The following is a 26,474-nucleotide window of genomic DNA, read 5'->3' on the forward strand; positions in this document are numbered from 1 at the left end:
TTAGCTCTGGCCCAGCTCCTGCCCCAAGGACTGTGGATGTGGGGGAGACATCCACATGCTGCAGGCCTGTTTTGCTCCCAATGGAATCTGCTGATGAAGGCTCCTCTGACCAAGAAGACATAAGTGACAGGGAGGAGGAGAGTGTGGCAGACAGCTCAGAAGGAGATCAATTATCTCTTTCCTCCTTGGATTCAGAACAAGAGTTAATGATACAGCCACGCATGCGGAGAGCGATGCATAGGCAGCAACAACTGAGAGATTATTATCAAAGAAAATGAGGCCACCTGTGGTTGGGTGGGGCTGGGGTAATTAGCCTGTGGGTTTGGCCATTGTGGAGGATTATCTGATCGTTGTGTTTCGTGCCTGCCTTGCTGACTTAGACCTTGGTGTGCTGATTTTCCCCCGCTTTGAAACTAAACAAGAGCAAAGTGTGTTTCACTTTGTGAAAGAAGAAGGACTGTGAATTGCCTCACAGCTGCAAGCTAAGTATCTCAGAACTGAGAAGGGACTTGTGCAAATTACCAGTTTGTTTGGAGACGAGGGCTCTTTGCTATACAAAAAGAGGGCTTAGTTTATTTGAATTTTTGTTATAAAGAACATTGTTTGAATTTTCAAACGTATGTGTGTCTGAAATTTGAATTTTCAGGAGGATTCTACCAGAGAGCTCGACAGAACAAGAATTGAATTTAGAAGAATTGAATTTAGAAGAACTGAATTTAGAAGAACTGAATTTAGAAGAATTGAATTTAGAAGAATTGAATTTAGAAGAACTGAATTTAGAAGAACTGAATTTAGAAGAATTGAATTTAGAAGAATTGAATTTAGAAGAACTGAATTTAGAAGACTAGACTAGACTAGACAAGACTAGAATAGAATAGAATAGAAAATATGGAATGGATGGAAGGGAAGGGAATACAATACAATACAATACAAAACAATACAATACAGGAGTGGAGTGGAGTGGAGTGGAAAGGAATGGAATGAAATAGAATAGAATTTAGAAGAATTGAATAATAATAATAATAATAATAATAATAATAATAATAATATATTAAATTTGTATGCCTCCCCTCTCTGTAGACTCCATAGAATAGAATAGGATCTTGGAGGATTGGACCAATTGGATCCCACCATTAGATCCAGCCAATTCTCTAACAAAAAAATGCCCCCCACCCCCGGATTTCTGAAAGCGATGGTGGGGGTGTGCTATCTCTCTCTCTGAGTTCGTAGGAGCCTCAGAAAAAACTTTGCTTTGTCAAGACAGGCCTGGAATTTCCACCCATCCGAAAAGAATGCAAATCTACAATAAATAGGAGAACCCCCCTCCCCAAGAATGCTCATAAGTAATGCCAACTCATAGAAAGGCTCACGGGGGAAGAATGAAGGTTTGTGGGTTTGTATGTTTTGGGACAAGCAACTTCATGTTTTCATAGCTGAGAAATTGCAAGCCCCTGTTTTTATGGGTTTTTTTTAAAAAAAATTGGGGGTGAAGACATAAAGCGAGCCAAGTTTACAAAGAACAAAACCTTAAAGACACCACTGGTTGTTTTTGTTGCAGTGAGTGTGTGTGTGTGTTTGTGTTGTGGCAGGAAATAGGCAAAGAGGCATTAGCAAATGTTTATAAGGCATATTAGAAACATAGAAATATAGAAGACTGGTGGCAGAAAAAGACCTCATGGTCCATCTAGTCTGCCCTTATACTATTTTCTGTATTCTATCTTAGGATGGATCTATGTTTATCCCAGGCATGTTTCAATTCAGTCACTGTGGATTTATCAACCACGTCTGCTGGAAGTTTGTTCCAAGCATCTACTACTCTTTCAGTGAAATAATATTTTCTCATGTTGCTTTTGATCTTTCCCCCAACTAACTTCAGATTGTGTCCCCTTGTTCTTGTGTTCACTTTCCTATTAAAAACACTTCCCCCCTTGGATGATTTCATCCTTAACACAACACAGAGAACCGCAAACTTAGCTCACACCACAACCGAGCCTCGGTTATTCTGAGAACTCAAGCTTGGATTTCAACAAACCTTGGATGAGAGGTGTAAGTTTGTTGTGGGAACACACAGTCTCTTAGACCCCTAGCTCTGGGATGGAGAAAGCAGCCTTTCTGAACTTGGCAGCTGGAAGAGGTGAGGACTTCAATTCCCAGAATCCCCCCAGTCAGCATTTTGAAATTGCAAGCTGGGAATTTTGGGAGTGGAAGCCCACTCCTCTTAAATTGCCAGACTGAGAAAGGGGGATATTTTTAGGGATTCTATTCTATCAACAGACTCAAACTCAACCCTGATAAGACGGAGTGGCTGTGGGTTTTGCCTCCCAAGGACAATTCCATCTGTCTGTCCATCACCCTGGGGGGGGGAATTATTGACCCCCTGGGAGAGGGTCCGCAACTTGGGCATCCTCCTCAATCCACAGCTCACATTAGAGAACCATCTTTCAGCTGTGGCGAGGGGGGCGTTTGCCCAGGTTCGCCTGGTGCACCAGTTGCGGCCCTATTTGGACCGGGAGTCACTGCTCACAGTCACTCATGCCCTCATCACCTCGAGGCTCGACTACTGTAATGCTCTCTACATGGGGCTACCTTTGAAGAGTGTTCGGAAACTTCAGATCGTGCAGAATGCAGCTGCGAGAGCAATCATGGGCTTCCCCAAATATGCCCATGTAACAACAACACTCCGCAGTCTGCATTGGTTGCCGATCAGTTTCCGGTCACAATTCAAAGTGTTGGTCATCACCTATAAAGCCCTTCATAGCACTGGACCAGGGTATCTACGAGACCGCCTTCTGCCGCACGAATCCCAGCGACTGGTTAGGTCCCACAGAGTTGGCCTTCTCCGGGTCCCGTCAACAAAATAATGTCGTTTGGCGGGGCCCAGGGGAAAAGCCTTCTCTGTGGCGGCCCCGGCCCTCTGGAACCAACTCCCCCTGGAGATTAGAATTGCCCCCACCCTCCTCGCCTTTCGTAAGCTCCTTAAAGCCCACCTCTGCCATCAGGCATGGGGGAACTGAGTTATTCTTTTCCCCTAGGCCTTTACAATTCATGCATGGTATGTTTGTATGTATGGATGTTTGGTTTTACAATAAGGGTTTTTTAGTTGTTTTAGTATTGGATTTACATGCTGTTTTTTTATTACTGTTGTTAGCCGCCCCGAGTCTATGGAGAGGGGCGGCATACAAATCCAATAAATAAATGAATGAATGAATGAATGAATGAACAAACAAACAAACAAATAAATAAATAAATAAATAAATAAATAAATAAATAAATAAATAAATAAATATCTGTCTGTCTGTCTATTCATTTTTATCAGGTATGTATTGGTACATGATACTAGTAAGAGAGAAACATTAGGACAGGGGACGGCTCCTTACTGACCTCTTAGGAATCAGGAGAGTTCAACAGTAGATAATCTAAGGGTAAAGCTTTGGGGGTTAGTGATGATACTGCAGAGTCAGGTAGTGAGTTCCAGGCATCAACTACTTGTTTACTAAAGTCGTATTTTCTGCAGTCGAGTTTGGAACGGTTTACTTTGAGTTTGTATCTATTGTGTTTTCGTGTGTTGTTGTGGTTGAAGCTGAAGTAGTTGTTGGCAGGAAGGATGATGTAGCAGGTGATTTTATGGGCTGTGCTTAGGTCGTGTTCTGAGCTTTCTAAACCTAGGATTGTAAGTCTAGTTGTGTAGGGGATTCTGTTGTGAGTGGAGGAGTGGAGGGCTCTTCTTAGTAAAGTATCTCTGGATGTTTTCTAGAGTGTTTATGTCCGAAATGCAGTGTGGGTTCCAGACAGCTGAGCTGTATTCAAGGATTGGTTTGCTGAAAGTTTTGTATGCTCTGGTTAGTAGTGTGAGATTACTGGAGCAGAAGCTATGTAGGGTTAGGTTAACAACACTTGAAGCCTTTTTGGCGATGTCGTTGCAGTGGGCTTTGGCACTCAGGCCATTTGATGTGGGTATTCTAAGGTCTTTAACCGAGTGAGGGTCATTTGCAAGGTCTTGTTTGTTCAGCTTGTATTTGATGTTCTAGTTCTTTTTGCCAATGGGTAGGACAGAGCATTTGTTGGTTGAAATTTGGAGTTGGCAGATGTTTGACCATTCAGTCACAAAGTCAGGGTCTTTTTGGAGAGCAGCTATGTTATTGGTGGTGTTGAATTTATTGAAAAAGAGGCCCCATTGCTTTTGTTTCAAACACCAGCAGAAGCCTCTGTCCTGCCGCAAAAATCTTTTCACTCCATCAAAAGTCATCTGCCAATCACATCTGCCTCTCCTGCATCCTAGAGAAAGACTTGCTAGCTAAACATCTGGCTGAGTGATCGTTTGAGTGAAAAACAATCCTAAGCTAGGCTGGTAGGGGAATTCTGGGAGTTGAAGTCCACCTGATTTAAAGTTGCCACCACCGCATCTAGGAGAGTACTTGCACAATTTTGGAAAAACCCAAAAATCCCAGCAGAAAATATAATAATTAATAAAATATACAAACATGCCAAAATTATTATTGTTATTATTATTATTATTATTATTATTATTATTAATTAGATTTGTATGCTGCCCCTCTCCGAGGAAATGAACAGACTTACAATAGAATTAAGGGGCCAAAAAAATTCGGTTTATTTTGAAACTTGGAAACAATGGTATCAATGGATTGAATATAGAAAAAAGAAAAGTAAAAATAAGAATTACAATATGTAGATATGAGAGGGGCAGCATACAAGTCTAATAAATTATTATTATTATTATTATTATTATTATTATTATTATTATTATTAAATGTATAAGAAATCTGGACAAAGGAACAAGATCGACGTGAGGTGAATAAGTTTAGAAAATGGAATTATTGTAACAATGTAGTTACTCAAAGAAACAATGCAACAATTTATTTTTTAAAGAAAAGTTTGAAAAAACCATAAAGTTTATTATATATATTTTAAAAAGTTGACAAAACTGAGAAACTTGGGAACTCAGAGTGGTCTCCCATCCAACCAGGCCAAATCCTGCTAAATTTTGGTGCATTCACCCCAAATTCTATACCCAACATGAACTATGAGCCGCCCCGAGTTTGCGGAGGGGGCGGCATATAAATCCAATAAATCTAATCTAATCTAATCTATCCAAGCTTCTGACAGTCTCAAAATGAGTGAGCAGTGTGGTTGGGCGGTAGGAAAAGCAAGTAGGATGCTTGACTGCATAGCTAGAGGTGTAACAAGCAGGAAGAGGGAGATTATGATCCCGCTGTATAGAGCGCTGGTGAGACCACATTTGGAATACAGTACTGTGTTCAGTTCTGGAGACCTCACCTACAAAAAGATATTGACAAAATTGAACGGGTCCAAAGACAGGCTACAAGAATGGAGGAAGGTCTTAAGCATAAAACGTATCAGGAAAGACTTCATGAACTCAATCTGTATAGTCTGGAGGACAGAAGGAAAAGGGGGGACATGATCGAAACATTTAAATATGTCAAAGGGTTAAATAATGTTCAGGAGGGAAGTGTTTTTAATAGGAAAGTGAACACAAGAACAAGGGGACACAATCTGAGGTGAGTTGGGGGAAAGATCAAAAGCAACACTGAAAGAGTAGTAGATCCTTGGAACAAACTTCCAGCAGATGTGGTTGGTAAATCCACAGGAACTGAATTTAAACATGCCTGGGATAAACATAGATCCATCCTAAGATAAAAATACAGGAAATAGTATATGGGCAGACTAGATGGACCATGAGGTCTTTTTCTGCCGTCAGTCTTCTATGTTTCTATGTTTTCCTTGGAAGCGATGAAAACCCCAACTCTCTCTGGCTGTACAGGTAGATCATTCCAGACCATGGAGGAGCTTTTTCACTAGGGTGTCTAGCACCCACGGAAGACACCCAAACGGATCGAAGGAAGAGAACATGGTGCAAAAGAGGCCCACATCTAATGTCCCTCACAATGGTTGCAGCTGGGAGGAAATATTGGGAGCCCATTTGTGCAAGACGAGGGCTTGTCTTGGCACGAGTCGTGGGTCAATTAATAATAACACTAACATAGCTGGGAGGGACCTTGGAGGTCTTCTAGACCAACCCCCTGCTTAGGCAGGAAACCCTACAGTACTTCAGATAGATGGTTATTTAAAATCTGCTTAAAAACTTTCAGTGTTGGGGCATTCACAACCTCTGGAGGCAAGCTGTTCCACTGATCAACCATTCTGACTGTCAGGAAAGTTCTAAATTGCTTTTCTCCTTGTTTAGTTTCCACCCATTGATTCTTGTTCAGGTGCTTTGGAGAATAGCTTGACTCCTTCTTCTTTGTCTTCGGAGAGGGGCGGCATACAAATCCAAGTAATAAATAAATAAAATAAATAAATTTGTGGCAGCCCCTGAGATACTGGAAGACTCGTGTCTCCCCTTGAGAGAGTAAAATGCTTATGTACAATGAACCAAGGTTCAGCCATGATAAACTATGTATAACTTTTTACACTTAAAGTTTAATACTGTCTGCATAAGGTGCAGAAAATGTAGCAAGAAAAACGTATAACCACAAACTGCCAACCACAAGCTGCCAACCGCAAACTGTCTCAGGACAGGAAAGAACTGAAGAAAAAGCTTAGGAAATTTATTTATTTTATTTTATTATTTATTTTATTTTATTTTATTTTATTTTATTTTATTTTTTGCTTTATGTTTTGTTTTGTTTTGTTTATTTTCTCAAACAATTGTAGGGTGGTAATTTGTACAAATAAAACATTAGATAAGTAATGATAAAAAAATAATAAAAGAAGACAATAGGACAGGGATGGTAGGCACAGTGGTGCTCTTATGCACGCCCCTTACCGACCTCTTAGAAAGGGGGAGAGGTCAACTGTAGACAGTCTAAGGTTAAAGGTTTTGGGGTTAGGAGTAGAAACCACAGAGTCAGGTAGTGCATTCCAGGCGTTGATTAATCTGTGGCTGAAGTCGTATTTTTTGCAGTCAAGTTTGGAGCGGTTGACATTGAGTTTAAATTATGTCGTGCTTGTGTGTTGTTGCAGTTGAAGGTGAAGAGTATAAAAATCCTGTCTGTAACTCATACCCCCTGCAGAAATGTGAGATAATTTTTCTCTATCTGCCTTGCATTGCAATAAAACTTATTTTTTATTTTATCAGATTGTCTATCTCCATATCCTGTTTTCTCCACGAATCTCTCCCATATAACACTGGTCCTTCTTTTCATTCAACTAGCCATGCCCAGTTCCTGCAACTGTTTTTCATATGCATTGTGGCGACTAAAACTGGATGCCGCATTCCAAGTGTGGCCCTGCCAAGGCCTTGTAAAGTGGTATTAACCATCCGCGTGATCCTGATTCTACCCCTCTGTTGATGCAGCCTAGAACTGTGTTGGGTTTTTTAGCAGCTGCAGCACACGGCTGGCTCCGATTTAAATGGTTTGTCCACTAGGACTCCAAGATCCTTCTCACAGTTACTACTATTGAGCCAGGTACCACATATTTATTTTATTTATTTATTATTATTTATTCATTTGTCCAATACACAATACATATGGCAGAGAATAGACATGAAGTAATATATATAAAGATAATATGTAAAAATAGAGGAGAAGATATATGAAAGGAAGAAAATATATATGATATATGAGATAAAGGAAAGACAATTGGACAGGCGACGAAAGGCACACTAGTGCACTTATGTACGCCCCTTACTGACCTCTTAGAAACCTGGAGAGGTCAATCGTGGAGAGTCTAAGGGAGAAATGTTGGGGGTTAGAGGTTGACACTATTGAGTCCGGTAATGAGTTCCACGCTTCGACAACTCAATTGTTAAAGTCATATTTTTTACAGTCAAGTTTGGAGCGGTTAATATTAAGTTTGAATTTGTTGCGTGCTCTTGTGTTGTTGCGGTTGAAGCTGAAGTAGTCATTGACCGGTAGGACGTTGCAGCATATGATCTTGTGGGCAATACTTAAATCGTGTTTTAGGAGCTGTAAGCTTTCTAGACCCAGGATTGTTAGTCTATTTTCGTAGGGTCTTCTGTTTCGAGTGGAGGAGTGAAGGGCTCTGGAGTGAAGGTATATACTATACCTGTGCATTTTATTTTTCTTGCCTAAATGTAGAACCTGACTTTTTTCACCTTCTCTTCACTAGACTTGCCACGCTCAGTTTCTGCAACCATTCGTTGCATGTTTTAGCCTCCAGTCCCCTAATCTTCTTTGTTGCTCTTCTCTGCATTTTTTCTAGAGTCTCAACATCTTTTTTGCATCGTAGCGACCAAAACTGGATGCAGGATTCCAAGTGTGGCCTTACCAAGGCCTTGTAAAGTGGCATTAACCCTTCACATGATCTGTGTTGCCTTTTTTGGCAGCTGCTGCACATGGCTGGTTCCTATTTTTTTTTTTTTGTTAGAGGTGAAAGGGATCATGTAGGTCATCAAGTCCAACCCCCTGCCTGAGCAGGAATCCTAAAGCACCCCAGCCAAGTGGCAGTCCAATCTCCTCTTGAAAGTGTCCAGAGTTGGGGAATTCACCACCTCCGCAGGCAGGTTGTTCCACTGGTTGATCGCTCTGACCGTCAGGAAGTTCTTCCTTACTTCTAGGTTGAATCTCTCCTTGGTCAGCTTCCAGCCGTTGTTCCTCGTCCGGCCCTCTGGTGCTCTGGAGAATAGAATGGCCCCCTCCTCTCTGTGGCAACCCCTCATATACCTGTATACAGCTATCATATCCCCTCTGGCCCTCCGTTTCTCATTTAAATGGTTGTTCACTAGGACTCCAAAGTCCCTCGTTATGTTACTTTCCCAATACTTTACACCACAATCAATTCTTACGCCACTTTCGCCATACCTGCTCGAGGTGTAAAGTTCGCCACGCTGCATAAAAATCAGGTGCAAGATCTTGGCACGAATTGGTATCCGATTTGTGCCTGAGGTCCATGCCATAAAAAAGCACCCGTCCCGGGTATATGTTGGTTGATGATTAGCCAAGGTTTGCACATTGTGACAGGTTTAGCAAGCCAGCTTCGCCGGAGACGCCCTGCTTGGTTCTCCCTGGGTGCTCCAGATTCAAGGCAGGATCAAACTTCCCTTCCCTTTACACCTGTTGGACGGGGCGGATTTCGGAGGGGCAATTGGAGATCCAACAAACAAACCAAGAAATTGTTTCGTCCACGTTTGTTGTCATCCCAACAGCCTTGCGGGGTAGGCAGGGGAGAAACGGGGATTCCCCCATGGGCTGGGTTCAGAAGGCATGGAGAGACAAGCATGGGCCAGGCAAGTTGTGGTGTGTTTATTTATTCTGTTTATTTATCTATTTATTGATCTGTATCTACTTATTTACTTATGTCCTGTATTTATTAATAATTCAAGGCAGCAAACATAACTAATCTGCGTAAGGCAGGACTAGAACTCACAGTCGCCTGGTGATTGGCTTAGAGTCATCCAATTGGCATTCAGGAGAAAGACAGGACTAGAACTCACAGTCACAGATTTATATGCCGCCCCGAGTTTGCGGAGAGGGGCAGCATATAAATCCAATAAACCTAACCTAAACCTAACCCATCGCCTGGTGATTGGCCCAGAATCATCCAATTGGTTTTCGTGAGTAAGGCAGGACTAGAACTCACAGTCGCCTGGTGATTGGCTTAGAGTCACCCAATTGGCTTTCATGCGTAAGGCGGGACTAGAACTCACAGTCACCTGGTGATTGGCCCAGAGTCATCCAATTGGCTCTCATGTGTAAGGCAGAACTAGAACTCACAGTCACCTGGTGATTGGCCCAGAGTAATCCAATTGGCTTTCATGCATAAGGCGGGACTAGAATTCACCATCACCTGGTGATTGGCCCAGAGTCATCCAATTGGCTTTCATGCGTAAGGCGGGACTAGAATTCACCGTCGCCTGGTGATTGGCCCAGAGTCATCCAATTGGCTCTCGTGCATAAGGCAGGACTTGAACTCACTGTTGCCTGGTGATTGGCCCTCTTTTGTCCCATTTTTCCCCCTTTTCTTTTCCTGTCACTGATCCAAGCTATCATGTGGCAGGCAGTTCCACGGCAGTTCAAGTGGGTGCCTTGTTGACAGAGCTTTGAGGCCGTTTCCTTCTGGAGGTGAGAAGCCATCCAACCCAAATAAAATGCAATCAAAAAAATAAACAAAGGCATTCAGAAAAAAATGGCCCGTTGATGGTTAAATCATCTGACATTTAATGGTCCGGCCAAAAGAAAAATAAAGTTTAAGAAAACAAAGCTGGTGCCAAAAGAATGATACCATCAAACTCCAGCCTAAAAGTAATGAATGTTTTTATCTTAGGAGTTTTAAATTGTTTATTATATTGTTTTTTTACTTGTATGCTATCCAGAGTCTTTAAGGAGTTGGGCGACTTATACATTTAATAAATTAAATTAAATTAAAATTAAATTTGGTCTCTTCAGCCTTGAAAGACAGCGTTGAAGGGGGGACTGGATCGAAGTGTATAAAATCCTGCATGGGATAGAAAAGGTGGATAGAGAACAATTCTTTCCTCTATCACACAATACAAGGATGAGGGGCCCCTCCCTAAAGCTCACAGGTGGGAAAGTGAGGACAAATAAAGGGAGATATTTCTTCACCCAGAGGGTCCTTGGTTGATGGGATTCCCTTCCAGAAGAGGTTGTGACAGCTGTCAGCCTGGATAGCTTCAAGGCAGGATGAGGCAGATTCATGGATGCCAAGTGTATCATAGGTGGTGATTGAAACGGATGTCCATGTGCTGCCTCTATGTTGGTTCAGGCAGGCAGGGTTCCCTGGGGTCCCATTTGTTGGGGGTCAAGGGAAAGGGAGGGTCTTGCCTTCTCTTTCTGCTCAAGATCCCCATGGACAATTGGTGGGCCATTGTGGGACACAGAATGCTGGACTCGATGGGCTTTGGCCTGATTCACCAGGGCTCTTCTTATGTTCTTTCTTTCTTTCTTTCTTTCTTTCTCTCTCTCTCTCTCTCTCTCTCTCTCTCTATTTCTTTCTTTTTTCCTTCCTTTCTTCCTTGCTTTCTTTCTCTATCTTTCCAAGTGCTGCCTCTATATTGGTTGAGGCAGGGAACTTGTTGGGGGGTCAAGGGAAAGGGAGGGTCTTGCCCTTTCTTTCTGCTCAAGATCCCCAAGGACAATTGATGGGCCACTGTGGGACACAGAATGCTGGACTCGATGGGCTTTGGCCTCATTCAGCCGGGCTCTTCTTAGATTCTTTCTTTCTTTCTTTCTTTCTTTCTTTCTTTCTTTCTTTCTTTCTTTTTTTCTTTCTTTCTTTTTTCTTTCTTTCTTTCTTTCTTTCTTCCTTCCTTTCTTTCTCTCTCTCTATTTCCAAGTGCTGCCTCTATGTTGGTTGAGGCAGGGAACTTGTTGGGAGGTCAAGTGAAAGGGAGGGTCTTGCCTTCTCTTTCTGCTCAAGATCCCCAAGGACAATTGATGGGCCACTTTGGGCCACAGAATGCTGGACTCGATGGGCTTTGGCCCCATTCAGCAGGGCTCTTCTTAGATTCTTATGTTCTAAATTCGATTCCAGGCACCTTCTTAAAAACCTCCGAAGGATGAAGCTTCACTTCACTTCACTGCCAGGTGACTAGCTTAATGAACTGCAACAATTCGCTTAATGGCGGCGGTGACCAAGGTCATAAAACAGGACAGCGCTCACTGCCTGGTTTAGCAATGGACATTTGTGTTGGTAAGTTGAGAACTGCTGTCGTAACTCTCTCTCTGTGTTTTGTCTCCGCGACAGCAACAGTAACTGTCCGTTTCCCAAGGCCCACTAGTGTAAAGTTGTGGCTGCTGCGACGTTCTGTGGACCACCTGCGGCCAGAAGGTCACGTGGCCGATGGACAAGTGGACGGGGGTGTTCTTCTAACCGTTGGGATGGAGGACGCAGTCTCCAAGGAAGAGACCCAGCCTCTGCCCTCCCCGAAGGGGCCATCGGATTGCAAAGATGGAAGCGACTGTGCGGAGAACCGACACCTCCTGGACAAGGGGACCAAGACGACGTTGGAACTGACCGACGGGGTCCAGAAATCCAACCCAGCCAGTCACGGGGAAAACCTGGCCAACAGTCCAGTGTCCAATGGCTTCTCCGGAACCCAGAGCCCGCTGGGTCCTGGCAAGGGGGCAGGAGACACCCTGGGCCTCACGTCTGGACCTTCCGCTGGCGTGCCAACCACCGCCATCTTCGGGGTGGCGGGAACCCAACTGTCCTTGACGGAACCGCGGGAGAGAGAGACGTGGGGTAAAAAAATGGACTTTCTTCTCTCGGTCATCGGTTACGCGGTAGACCTGGGCAACGTTTGGCGCTTTCCATACATATGTTACCAAAATGGAGGAGGTGAGTTCCAGTTCTCCTTGATAGAACGTTGAACGTAGAATAACACCGGGGAACAGCAATTCCGTTGTCTTAAATCTGTGACTTGTTTTCAACTAACCTTTGGCCTGTGGGTCCAAAAATAACCACAGTTTTTGTCTATCACATCAACTTTTAAAGCTATAGAATAGAATTCTTTTTCTTTTATGTACACTGAGAGCATCTGCACCAAGACAAATTCCTTGTGTGTCCAATCTATTCTATTCTATTCTATTCTATTCTGTGAGTCGCTCCAAGTCTCCAGAGAGGGGCGGCATACAAATCTAATCTAATCTAATCTGATCTGATCTGATCTGATCTGATCTGATCTGATCTGATCTAATCTAATCCAATCCAATCCAATCCAACCCAACCCAATCTAATCTAATCTAATCTAATCTAATCTAATCTAATCTATTCTTTATTGGCCAAATGTAATTGCACACACAAGGAATTTGTCTTTGGTGTACATAAAAAGAAAAAGACACATTTGTCAAGAATCATGAGGTACAACACTTAATGATTGCCACAGGGGTCAAATAACCAATCAGGAAACAATCAATATTATGCTTATTTGATCCCTATGACTATCTTAAGAACACAAGCAACAAGTTACACTCATACAGCCATAAGTGGAAGGAAATGGGTGATAGGAATGATGAGAAAAAACTAGTAGTAATACTAATGCAGACTTAGTAAATATCATGTTAGTAAGGTATTAGTAAAATAAATATTAGTAAAATCTTAGTAAATAGTTTGACAGTGTTAAGGGAATTATTTATTTAGCAGAGTGATGGCGTTCGGGAAAAACCTGTCCTTGTGTCTAGTTGTCTTGGTGTGCAGGGCTCTGTAGCAACATTTTGAGGGTAGGAGTTGAAACGATTTATGTCCAGGATGTGAGAGGTCAGTCAATATTTTGATGGGCCCCTTTTTAACTCGTGTAGTATCCAGGTCCTCAATGGAAGGCAGGTTGGCAGCAACTTCTTTTTCTGCAGCTCTGATTCTCCTCTGAGGTCTGTGTCGGTCTTGTTGGGTTGCAGAACCGAACCAGACAGTGATAGAGGTGCAGATGACAGACCCAATGATTCCTCTGTAGGTACAGGATACCCTCAAAGGTCATACAAATTGTGCATGTAAAGGAAAGCAAAGTAAAAACTTACCAAATACAGTGGTCCCTCTACTTAAGAGCTTAATTCGTTCCGTGACCAGGTTCTTAAGTAGAAACGTTCTTAAGTAGAAGCAATTTCTCCCATGGGAATCAATGTAAAAGCAAATAATGTGTGCAAACCCATTAGGAAAGAAATAAAAGCTCGGAATTTGGGTGGGAGGAGGAGGAGGAAGAGGAGGAGGAGGACAGTCATTGCTGAAGGAAGAAGGTGAGGGGAGGGGAATCAAAAAAATCCAAAACTTTAAGGCTTAAAAAAAAAGAGGGACTCTGAGGCAGCACCCAGAGAAAGGAAAATGCTCCGTTCGCTCTGGACTGCCCAGAGCGAAGGGAGCGTTTCTTTTCTCTCAGCACTGGCAGAGGTTTATTCCCTCTCCAAGTGCCCAGAGAAAGGAAAATGCTTTGTTCGCTCTGGACTGCCAAAGCCTCCTTAAGTGCCACCGAAAGGCTCCTCTGGCAGCCCAGAAAAGCCCGAGATGACAGGGATTAAAGGGAGAATGTCGGGAAACTGGCCGGGCCTTTGTGCCACTCTCAAATTTCCTGGGAAATTTTTCCGGGCTCGGGTTCTTAAGTAGAAAATGGTCCTTGAGAAGAGGCAAAAAAATCTTGAACACCCGGTTCTTATCTAGAAAAGTTCCTAAGTAGAGGCCTTCTTAGGTAGAGGTACCACTGTATACTGTTTACAAAGAATAATTTTATTCATGCAAAGGCTATAATAGTTACTGCAAGTTAAATTGTGTTTATACAAATAGCTGTTTTATAATTGAATGATAATTATACATATTAAGATAAAAATTGTCACTTATAGCTTCTGGAGTATTTAATCTATGGACATTTCGCTTGATGCTCCAACAGTAGTCAGCCATCATATGTACATCCCCTCTGCCTTGACACCGTGTCTCCATGACCTGCGCATGAAGCAAAATCTTGTGAGGGTATGCGTGCGAGAGCGATATAAAGTGTTTATTTTTCTTCCACACATGCACAGAAGCAAAAACATGCCGAGACTCACACATGCACTCGAAACAGAACGCCCTACGAAAGCAGACTATCAATCCTGGGCCTAGAAAGCCTAGAACTACGGCGCCTAAAACACGATTTGAGTATTGCCCACAAGATCATATGCTGCAACGTCCTGCCTGTCAATGACTACTTCCGCTTCAACCGCAACAACACAAGAAATTCAAACTTAATATTAATCGCTCCAAACTTGACTGTAAAAAATATGCCTTTAGCAATCGAGTTGTCGAAGTGTGGAACTCACTACCTGACTCAGTAGTGTCAACCCCTAACCCCCAACATTTCTCCCTTAGACTCTCCACGATTGACCTCTCCAGGTTCCTAAGAGGTCAGTAAGGGGCATGTATAAGTGCACCAGTGTGCCTTTTGTCCCCTGTCCAATTGTCTGTCCTTATCCCATGTATCATATATCTTTTCTCCCTTTCATATATCTTCTCCTCTATTTTCATATCTTTTCTTTATATGTAATACTTCATGTCTAGTCTCCTCAATATATATTGTGTATTGGACAAAATAAATAAATAAAAATAAAAATAAATAAAATGCAGAATAGACAAAGCTCAATTTTTGCTACTGGTGCGGCATCCTTTACTGTTCCGGTAAAAACCCTACGGAGAGGGGCGGCATACAAATTTAATCAATAATTGGATTGGACAGGATTACAATTATGTGGGCCTCAAGCAACATCCTCTGCTAATACTACAGTTTAATTCCAGATTTCACGTACTGTAGGTCCAATTAATCTACAATCAAGAATTTATAATTGACATTGATTTCCATTTACTACCCTAGAAATCGACCTCTACTACTAGGTCTTCGTAGTATTCATGCGATGGTGTTTTTAATTATTAGTTGAACAATCGACTGAGTCGCTTCGAGAAGGGCGGCATAGAAATCAATTTAAAAAATTAAAATTAAAATAATTAAAATAATTAAAATTATTAAAATTATTAAAATTAAAATTAAAATTAAAATTAAATTAAAATTAAAATTAAAATTAAAATTAAAATTAAAATTAAAATTAAAATTAAAATTAAAATTAAAATTAAAATTAAAATTAAAATTAAAATTAAAATTAAAATTAAAATTAAAATTAAAATTAAAATTAAAATTAAAATTAAAATTAAAATTAAAATTAAAATTAAAATTAAAATTAAAATTAAAATTAAAATTAAAATTAAAATTAAAATTAAAATTAAAATTAAATCGACTGTGAACGGCTGTAAGTCAAGGACCAGCTGGTGGCGCAGTGGTTAGAGTGCAGCCCTTCAGGCTACTTCTGCTGACTGCTAGCTGTAGTTCAGCGGTTCGAATCTCACCACTGGCCCAAGATTGACTCAGCTTTTCCTCCTTCCCAGGTGGGTCAAATGAGGACCCAGATTGTTGGGGGCAAGAGGCTGAGTCTGTAAATCGCTTAGAGAGGGCTGAAAAAGCAGTGTGAAGCAGTAGATGTCTAAATGCTATTTCTATTGCTATTGCTATTGCTATCTATCTATCCATCCATCCATATTCTGTCTGTCCGTCCGTCCGTCTGTCCATATATCTATCTATGTATCTATGTATCTACCTATGTATCTATGTATCTATCTATCTATCCATCCATCCATCCATCCACCCATCTACCCATATTCTGTCCATCTCCTATCTATCTGTCCATCCATCCATATTCTGTCTGTCTGTCTGTCTGTCTGTCTGTCTATCTATCATCTATATCTATCTATCTATCTATCTATCTATCTATCTATCTATCTATCATCTATCTATCTATCTCTATCCATCTCTCTCTCTCTCTCTCCCTACCTACCTACCTACCTATCTATCTATTTCTGAGCCGGGATGATGCAGTGGTTAGAGCTCAGCCCTGCAGGCTCCTTCTCTTGACTGCCAGCTGTAATTCAACAGTTCAGATCTCCCCACCAGCTCCAGGTTGACTCAGCCTTCCATCCTTCCAAGGTGGGTCAAATGAGGACCCAGATTCTTGGGGGCAAATATGCTGATTCTGTAAACCTCTTAGAAAGGGCTGTAAAAGCACCGTGACGCGGTAGATAAGTCAAAATGCCAAATGCCATTGCTATTGTGTTTGCAATAGAGAATAACAGAGCTGGAAAGGGACCCTGGAGGTCTTCTAGTCCAACCCGCCCCCTCCCGATCCTCTCCTTTCGCCTAGGTGCCTTCCTCATACCTTACGCCATCATGGCCATCTTCGGAGGAATCCCTCTCTTCTACTTGGAGCTGGCGCTGGGCCAGTATCACCGCCAGGGCTGCATCTCCATATGGAGGAGGATCTGCCCCCTCTTCAAAGGTAAGTTCAGAGAGCAATTGCAGGAGGTGCAACGTAGAGTAGAGCAGAAAGAGGAGGGAACATCAGTAGCGCAGGATTGCATGGCCGGTGTGTGTGTGTCCCTGGTGAGTTCTGAATTTGGGGGCTTTCTTCCAGACGTTTCATGGCCCAGCTAGGTAGCATCACCCATGCTAGAGGAGAGCGGGGTTTGCAGAGAAGAAGAGGAGAAGGAGGAAGAGGTGGAGAAGGAGGAAGAAGACAGTGTGGTTCTTGGCACTCTCTGAGATTGGTGGATTTCTTGAAGACATTCCATGACCCAACTAGGGAACATCATCAGTGGTAGGAGGAGGAAGAGAAGGAAGGAAGGAAAGGAGGGAAGGAAGGAAGAGAAAAAAGGAAGAAAGGAAGAGAAGGAAGGAAGAGAAGGAAGGAAGGAAAGAAGGAAGAGAATTAATGAAGGAAGGATTGAAGGAAAGAAGGAAAGAAGGAAAGAGAATGGAGGGAGGGAGGGAGAGAGAAAGAAGGGGGGGAGGAGGAGTGTGCAGTCTTTGGTGGTCTCTGAGATTGGTGGATTTCTTGCAGACATTTTATGACCCAACTAGGTGGCTGGGGAATTCTGGGAGTTGAAGTCCAAATATCTTCAAGTTGCCAAGGTTGGGAAACACTGACATAGACAAACCAGAAATAGCAGAGAATAATCAGGGAGAGAGAGAGAAAGAGAGAGAGAGAGAGAGAAAATCACGCTTCTGGCTCCCTCTTGTGGCCATCCGTAACATTAGCTCTTAAAGCAACAGTGTTCCAATACATGGAAGCATACATTGTTGGTTTGTGTTACATATCCCCAAACCCAACTAGTTATGTGCATAGTACTAACAGTTCCAACCAGGCCCCTCCAAACTCTTCCTACTCTTTTGAACGGGCCCAACGGGTCTTTCCTCGTCTTCTGTTTGCAGGGATCGGCTACGCCATCTGCATCATCACCTTCTACGTGGCCTCCTACTACAACACCATCATCGCATGGGCTTTGTATTACCTCATCTCCTCCTTCCGCAGCGAGCTGCCCTGGGTCAGCTGCGACAACGCCTGGAACACCCCGAAGTGTCTGAACTATTTCTCCAACCAGAGCATCGCCTGGACGGCCAACTCCACCTCCCCGGCCGAAGAATTCTATATGTAAGTGCATGTAAGTCAAAAGAGGGGACGGCGGGGGAGGCGGGAAGGAGGCGTGGACGATGGGCAGAGGAGTTGGGGAGCCCTGGGGTTTCTGGGAAGGTTTTCTGGACACCCCCTCCCAAGGTGCAGGGTCCCTGGCGAGACACCCCTTTTTCAAAGCCTGTCGGGGGGGCGGGAAGGTAGAAGTATCCCAGACTCCTGCCGTTTATATAGGGTCTCTTGCTTGAGAAGGGGGTTGGATTGGAAGACCTCTGAGGTCCCCTTCCAACTCTGATAGTCTGTGAATCTACAAGGGAGGGAGGGAGGGAGGAGGGAAGAAAATTAAAAGGAAAGAAAGAAAGAGGGAGGGAGGAAGGAAGGAAGGAAGAAACCTAAGGGATTAAAGACCTAGAAGAAAAAGAAGGAATGAGGTAGGGAGGGAGGGAAGGAAGGAAGGAGGGTGGGGGAAGGGAAGAAAAGACAGGAAAAGAGAGAAAAAGAAAGAAAAGAAAGAAAGAAAGAAAGAGAGAGAGAGAGAGACAGAAAGGAAAGAAGAAAGAAAGAAAGAAACCTAAGAGATTAAAGAAAAAAAGAAAAAGAAGGAAGGAAGTAGGTATGGAGGGAGGGAGGGAAGGAAGGAAGGAGGGTAGGGGAAGGGAAGGGAAGAAAGACAGGAAGAAAGAAAGGAAGGAAGGAAGAAAGAAAGAAAGAAAGGAACCTAAGAGATTAAAGACCTGGAAGAAAAAGAAGGCAGGAGGTAGGGAGGGAAGGAAGAAAGGAAGGAAGAGGGTGGGGGAAGGGAAAAAAGACAGGAAAAGAGAAAAGAAAGAAAAAGAAAGAAAGAAAGAAAGAAAGAGAGGGAGGGAGGGAGGAAGGAAAGAGGGAAGGAGGAAAGAAAAGAGGAAAAGAGAAAAAGAAAAAAAAGAAAAAGAGGAAGGAAGGAAGGAAGGAAGGAAGGAAGGGAGGGAATGAGGGAATGAGGGAGGGAAAACTGGGGCGGAGATGGAAAATGAGAGAGGGAAGGAGAAAGCAGTTATTCTGATGGTGACTTCCCATTGTAAGGGTCATCATTAGCTGCCCTGATCCCCCAGGTGACAATGGCCAAGGGTCATCCTGCCCAGGGGCCCCCTCCCTCCCTCCTTTCTTTCCTTTCTTTCTCTCCCCCCCTCCCCCCCCTTGAAGCCTCTCTTCTGCCATCTCTTCCAGCCGCCACGTGCTGCAGCTCCACCGCGCGAAGGGCCTGGAGGACCTGGGCGGCATCAGCTGGCAGCTCACCCTCTGCCTCCTCTTCATCTTCACCCTCGTCTACTTCAGCATCTGGAAGGGGGTCAAAACATCTGGCAAGGTGAAGGGGGAGGGGAGGAGGTGGAGGAGATTATTATTATTATTATTATTATTTATTCGATTTGTATGCCGCCCCTCTCCGAAGACTCGGGGCGGCTCACAACATGTAACAACAAATCATAAATAATCCAACAGTTTTTAAAATGTTTAAAGATTTAAAAGACCCCATATACTAACAGACATACACACACGCATACCATATATAAATTAAACATGCCCAGGGGGAGATGTTTCAATTCCCCCATGCCTGACGACAAAGGTGGGTTTTAAGGAGATGGGGAGGCAGAGGAGGGGACCCCTCCCTCTTGGCTCTCTCTTCTTCTTGGTCATGGGACAAAGACCACCACCCCAAAAGAAAGAGGAAGGGGGGCTTCTGGAGTCTGGGCTGGCAGGGATTGCCCCCCACCGCCAGGGGAGGTGGGCAGCTCTCAGGCTTGGCACATCCCTCAGTTAGGGTAGAATAGGATTCCTTTTCCTTCCTTCCTTCCTTCCTTCCCCTCTTTTTTCCCTTCCCTTTTCCCTTTTCCTTCCTTCCTTCCTTTCCTCCTTTCTTTTGCCCTTTCTTTCTTTTTCTCTTTTTTCTTTCTTTCTTTTTTTCTCTTTCACTCCTTCTCTTTACTTCCCTTCCTTCCTTCCCCTCTTCCCTTCTTTTTTTCTTCTTTTTTCTTTCTCTCTGCTTTTTTACTTCTTTCTTTCTTCATCTTTCATTTACTATTTCTCTTTCTCTCTTTCTCACTCTCTCTCTTCCTTCTTCCCTTCCTTCCTTTTCCTCTTCCATCCTTATTTTCTTTCTTTCCTTCCTTCCTTTCTTTCCTTCCTTCTTCTTTCCTTCTTCCTTCCTTCCTTCCTTCCTTTTATTTTCTTTCACTCTCACTTCCTTTCTTCCTTTCCCTCTTCTTTCTTTCCTTCCTCCTTCCCTTCCTTCTTTCTTTCCCTCCTTTCCTCTTTTGCTCTTTCCTCCGTCCCTCCTTTCCCTTCTTTGTCCCCTTCTCATCTTCTTCCCTCCTCATCTTCCTTCTTTCTGATATTTCTCCCTCCACTTCTCTTTACTTTCATCTCCTCTCTTTCCTCCCTCCCTCCTTCCCTTGTTGAAGATTCAACAGTTGTCCAACTGAAATTAGATAATGCAAATCACCAGTAGACAACCCCCCCTTGATACTTCAGTCTCAGGCCTGCAATCGGAGTGGACCAAGCTGACCCCCACCCCAAGAGATGTCATCAAATTCCACTGGCCCTTAACCAAAATTAGTTAATAGTGCAGACTTCTCCTACCACGAGTGTCCAACCTCAGGTGCTTGAAGGCCTGTAGACTTTAACTACCAGTTGGCTGGAGAATTCTGGGAGTTGAAGTCCAGAGGTCTTCAATTGCCCAGTGTGAACACCTCCCATCCTACAGGTAGTAAAACCTGAGGAGCCTCATTCAAGAGCAGAGAGCTTTCTCCACCGGACAGATGGGCCATGGGTGGAGAGGTTTGATTTGCCCTTCTGGACCTTCTCCAGCCAATGTCTTGTCCCCTCCTTCTCCCTGCAGGTGGTCTGGGTGACGGCCACCTTCCCTTACGCCATCCTCCTCATCCTCTTGGTTCGTGGAGCCACTTTACCTGGAGCCTGGAAGGGGGTCATCTACTACCTGCAGCCCGACTGGCAGAAACTCCTCAATACTCATGTAAGTCCATTCAGAAGCATTAGCAATAGCATTTAGAATTGCAGTAGAGTCTCCCGCTGTATAGAGCGCTGGTGAGACCCCATTTGGAATATGGTGTCCAGTTCTGGAGATCTCACCTACCAAAAGATATTGACAAAATTGAACGGGTCCAAAGACGGGCTACAAGAATGGTGGAAGGTCTTAAGCATAAAACTTATCAGGAAAGACTTCATGAACACGTTGCTTCTGATCTTTTATTTTATTTATTTATTTACTTATTCATTTGTCCAATACACAATACATATGGAAGAGAATAGACATGAAGTAATATATATAAAGATAATATGTAAAAATAGAGGAGAAGATATATGAAAGGAAGAAAATATACCGGTATATGATATATGAGATAAAGGAAAGACAATTGGACAGGGGACGAAAGGCACACTAGTGCAATTATGCACGCCCCTTACTGGCCTCTTAGGAACCTGGAGAGGTCAATCGTGGAGAGACTAAGGGAGAAGTGTTGGGGGTTAGGGGTTGACACAATTGAGTCCGGTAATGAGTTCTACGCTTCGATAACTTGATTGTTGAAATCATATTTTTTACAGTCAAGTTTGGAGCGGTTCGTATTAAGTTCAAATCTGTTGCGTGCTCTTGTGTTATTGCAGTTGAAGCTGAAGTAGTCATTGACCGGTAGGACGTTGCAGCATATGATCTTGTGGGCAATACTCAAATCATGTTTTAGGCGCCGTAGTTCTAGGCTTTCTAGGCCCAGGATTGTTAGTCTATTTTCGTAGGATATTCTGTTTCGAGTGGAGGAGTGAAGGGCTCTTCTGGTGAAGTATCTTTGGACATTTTCAAGGGTGTTGATGTCTGAGATGTGGTATGGGTTCCAGACAGCTGAGCAGTAGTCTAGGATGGGTCTGGCAAACATTTTGTAGGCTGTTGTGAGTAGTGTGAGATTGCCGGAGCAGAAGCAGAAGCTTTCCCCCAACTAACCTTAGATTGCACCTCCTTGTTCTTGGGTTCACTTTCCTATTAAAAACACTTTGCTCCTGAACCTTATTTAACCCTTTGACATATTTAAATCTATCGATCATGTCCCCCCTTTTCCTTCTGTCCTTCAGACCATAGAAACATAGAAACATAGAAGATTGGCGGCAGAAAAAGACCTCCTGGTCCATCTAGTCTGCCCTTATACTATTTCCTGTATTTTGTCTTAGGATGGATATATGTTTATCCCAGGCATGTTTAAATTCAGTTACTGTGGATTTATCTACCACGTCTACTGGAAGTTTGTTCCAAGGATCTACTACTCTTTCAGTAAAGTAATATTTTCTTACGTGGCTTCTGATCTTTCCCCCAACTCACCTCAGATTGTGTCCCCTTGTTCTTGTGTTCACTTTCCTATTAAAAACACTTCCCTCCAAAACCTTATTTAACCCTTGAACATATTTAAATGTTTCGATCATATCCCCCCTTTCCCTTCTGTCCTCCAGACTATACAGATGGAGTTCATTAAGTCTTTCCTGATCAATTTTATGCTTAAGACCTTCCACCATTCTTGTAGCCCGTCTTTGGACCCGTTCAATTTCGTCAATATCTTTTTGTAGGTGAGGTCTCCAGAACAGGACACAGTATTCCAAATTGGGTCTCATCAGCGCTCTCTACAGATCACAATCTCTCTCTTTCTGCTTGTGATACCTCTAGCTATACAGCCAAGCATTCTTCTCGCTTTCCCTACTGCCCGACCGCACTGCTCACCCATTTGGATACTGTCAGAAATCATGACCCCTAAATCCTTATCTTCTGAAGTTTCTGCTAACACAGAACTGCCAATACAATACTCAGATTGAGGATTCCTTTTCCCTAAGTGCATTATTTTACATTTGCAGACAGTAAACTGCAGATTCCATTGCATTGACCACTGATCTAGTAAAGCTAAATCTTTTGTCTTATTACAGACGCCTCCAGGAATATCAACCCTATTACACACTTTAGAGTCCTCAGCAAATAGGCAAACCTTCCCTACCAAACCTTCCCCTATGTCACTCACAAACATATTAAAAAGAATAGGACCCAGAACAGACCCTTGTGGCACACCGCTTGTAACCAGGCTCTGCTCAGAATACTCGCCATTAACAACAATCCTCTGATGTCTACGCTTTATCTATCAGCTCCTTACGTGGAACCGTACCAAAGGCTTTGCTGACGTCCAGATAGGCAATATCCACGGCACCACCTTCATCCAACACCTTTGTGACATAGTCAAAGAAATCAATGAGATTAGTCTGATTCCTTTCCCCCAAGTGCTTTATTTTACATTTGGAAACATTATTTGTGTTTGTGTGTGTATGGACTAGATGACCTACAAGGGCATGACCCTTTGATCTGCTCCAAATGAGATGATGATGAAGAAGTGACTAAGGATGACTGTACCAATTCCCCTTCAGTTGCTCTTCAGTGGCCTTTCAGCCCCAACCTTCTCAGGGTTCCCCCCACGACTCCAGATTAGGAAGTGTTTAGAGAAGGTTGCGTGTGGAAAAAACACATCATGTATGACCAACGCATCAGCTGCCACGCTCTCAAACTTTGCCAGGAAATTCAGGTTCAAAACTTCCCTAAACTGTCAAATGGTTAGATTAGATTAGATTAGATTTATTGGATTTATATGCCGCCCCTCTCCGCAGACTCGGGGCGGCTCACAACAATGGTAAAAAACTATACATAGTGACAAATCTAATATTTAGCAATCTAAATTACAGTTTTAGGTTAAAAAATCCAAAAGAAACCCCAATATATAAAAAACAAGCACACAGTCGAATCATACACAGAAACTACATGGGCAAGGGGGAGATGTTTCAAGTCCCCCATGCCTGATGGGAGAGGTGGGTTTTAAGGAGTTTCCGAAAGGCAAGGAGGGTGGGGGCAATCCTAATCTCTGGGGGGAGCTGGTTCCAGAGGGTCGGGGCCGCCACACAGAAGGCTCTTCCCCTGGGTCATTGCCAGACGACATTGTTTCATTGACGGGACCCGGAGAAGGCCCATTCTGTGGGACCTAACCGGTCGCTGGGATTCGTGCGGCAGAAGGTGGTCCCGGAGACATTCTGGTCTGATGCCATGTAGGGCTTTATAGGTCATAACCAACACTTTGAATTGTGACCGGAAACCGATCGGCAACCAGTGCAGACTGCGGAGTGTTGGTGTAACATGGGCATACGTACGGAAGCCCATGACTGCTCTCGCAGCTGCATTCTGCACGATCTGAAGTTTCCGAACATTCTTCAAAGGTAGCCCCATGTAGAGAGCATTACAGTAGATCTTCTTATCCAACATCTTCTTAAAAACTTCCAATACTGGAGCAGTCACAACTTCTGGAGGCAAGCTGTTCCAGGGATTAATTGTTCTAACTGTCAGGAATTTTCTCCTTAGTTCTAAGTTACTTCTCTCTTTATTTATTTTCCACCCATTGCTTCTTGTTCTACCCTCAGGTGCTTTGGAAAATAGCTTGACTCCCTCTTCTTTGGGGCAACCCCTGAGATACTGGAAGACTGCTATCGTGTCTTCCCTGGTCCTTCTTTTCATTCAACTAGCCATGCCCAGTTCCTGCAACAATTCTTCGTATATTTAGTCTCCAGTCTCCTAATCCTCTTGATCGCTCTTCTCTGCACTCTTTCTAGAGTCTCAACACCCTTTTGTATCGTGATGACCAAAATATTCCAAGTGTGACCTTACCAGGGCCTTATAAACTGGTATTAACCCTTCACATGATCTTGATTCTCTCCCTCTGTTGATGCAGCCTAGAACTGTGTTGGCTTTATTGGCAGCTGCTGCACACGGCTAGCTCAGATTTAAATGGTTGTCCACTAGGACTCCAAGATCCTTCTCACAGTTACTACTATTGAGCCAGGTACCACATATACTGTACCTGTGCATTTTGTTTTTCTTGCCTAAATATAGAACCTTTTTCAACCATTGAATTTCATTTTGTTTGATAGCAGTGCCAATGTTTGTCAGGAATTGCATTGGAAATTCTCATATTATTATTATTATTATTATTATTATTATTATTATTATTATTGTTGTTGTTGTTGTTATATAATAACAACAACAACAACAACAATAATAATAATAATAATAATGTGTGAAAAGAAACCTTGGTCACTTTTTTCACTTTAAATGGTCATTAAATGAATTGTTGTATGTGGAAGACTACCTGTATAATATTCCCCTCCTTTATTAGTGTGTCAACACATTTTATTAATTAATTCAATTCAATTCAGTTCAGTTCAATTCAATTCAATTCAATTCAATTCAATTTAATTTAATTTATATTTCCCCTCAATTCCCAAAAGACTCTGGGACATTTCTTACCTGGGCTGATCAATCTACAACCTTAATAAAAACCTTTTAAAAAACCATATATACTGGGCAATTTATCAGTTAAGAAATCACTCTTTTTCTTTGGTAGAATAGAACAGAATGGAATGGAGTAGAGTGGAATAGGAACAAAACAGAACAGAACAGAATAATGGAGTGAAAGAATAGAATGGAATAGGATAGGATAGGATAGGACAGGACAGGACAGGACAGAATAGAATAGAATTCTTTATTGGCCAAGTGTGATTGGACACACAAGGAATTTGTCTTTGGTGCAGATGCTCTCTCGGTGCACATAAAAGAAAATTATGTACAGTGAAAAGATTATCCCTGAAAAGATTATGTACATAAAAGATTATCCTCTGAAGTCTGTGTCGGTCTTGTTGGGTTGCAGAACCGAACCAGGCAGTTATAGAAGTGCAGTTGACAGACTCAATGATTCCTCTGCAAAACTGTATCAGCAGAACTAAAATCAGCTTTATCGGATTTATCTGTGCCTCCACCTGCCTTAAAAATATATATATATATAATCACAAAATCTCTGAGGTTTGATGTGCCCTTTCCTACGATGAGTTATAAAAATTTTCGCGCAGACGAAAGATCCAAGCACTCACTTTAAGTAATAAATTCAGGCACCAGAAAGATTAGATATTCTAATATTCGCCAGTCGGAGGGCTGATAGGGGGAGTTGAAGAGGAAATGAAAACAGGCATGTTATTTGATCAAAAGCGCAGCTGCAAATAAGGCCCAAGTGACATCCTAAAAGTAATAAAAAAAATCTTGGCTATTGTGCTGGCTGTTTCTGAAGTGAGGAAGGAGCAGATCGTAATCGGTCACTCTCAGTCTGGCCACAAAGTCCCAGTTTGCTCCTGGACCAGCCCAGAGGGAGAATAACAGCATAGAAGGGACTCGGAGGTCATCTAGTCCAACCCTTTGCTTCGAGCAAGAGAGGTTTCACTAGGGGTATCCAACTTTAGGAATTTTTAAGACTTGGGGACTTCAATTTATTTATTTATTAGATTTCTATGACGCCCCTCTCTGTAGACTTGGGGTGGCTCACAACACAATAAAACAGTTCATGACAAATCTAATAATTTACAATTTAAAATTTTAAATAGTTAAAAAAACCCATTTTTTTTAATTTTATTTTTAAATTTATTAAATATATACAA

General features: G+C 42.7%; 1 protein-coding gene across 4 annotated transcripts in view; it reads left to right on the forward strand.

Moving 5' to 3' along the window:
- SLC6A4 (solute carrier family 6 member 4) overlaps positions 1-26,474 on the forward strand; it is a 67,556-nt gene that overhangs the window by 8,034 nt on the left and 33,048 nt on the right. For 2 of the 4 annotated variants that reach the window (XM_070735463.1, XM_070735462.1), the window contains exons 2-6: positions 11,707-12,300; positions 16,668-16,802; positions 17,735-17,954; positions 19,140-19,278; positions 20,809-20,943. In XM_070735463.1, coding sequence (XP_070591564.1) covers positions 11,841-12,300; positions 16,668-16,802; positions 17,735-17,954; positions 19,140-19,278; positions 20,809-20,943 — 1,089 coding nt within the window. In that variant the 5' untranslated portion in view covers positions 11,707-11,840. Of the gene's footprint in view, positions 1-7,350; positions 7,449-11,493; positions 11,547-11,706; positions 12,301-16,667; positions 16,803-17,734; positions 17,955-19,139; positions 19,279-20,808; positions 20,944-26,474 lie in introns of those variants that run through there. The other 2 variants (XM_070735461.1, XM_070735464.1) reach the window with 2 other exon arrangements.

The sequence above is a fragment of the Erythrolamprus reginae genome, chromosome 1 (genome assembly GCF_031021105.1).
Source record: "Erythrolamprus reginae isolate rEryReg1 chromosome 1, rEryReg1.hap1, whole genome shotgun sequence".
Taxonomy (NCBI): Eukaryota; Metazoa; Chordata; class Lepidosauria; order Squamata; family Dipsadidae; genus Erythrolamprus; species Erythrolamprus reginae.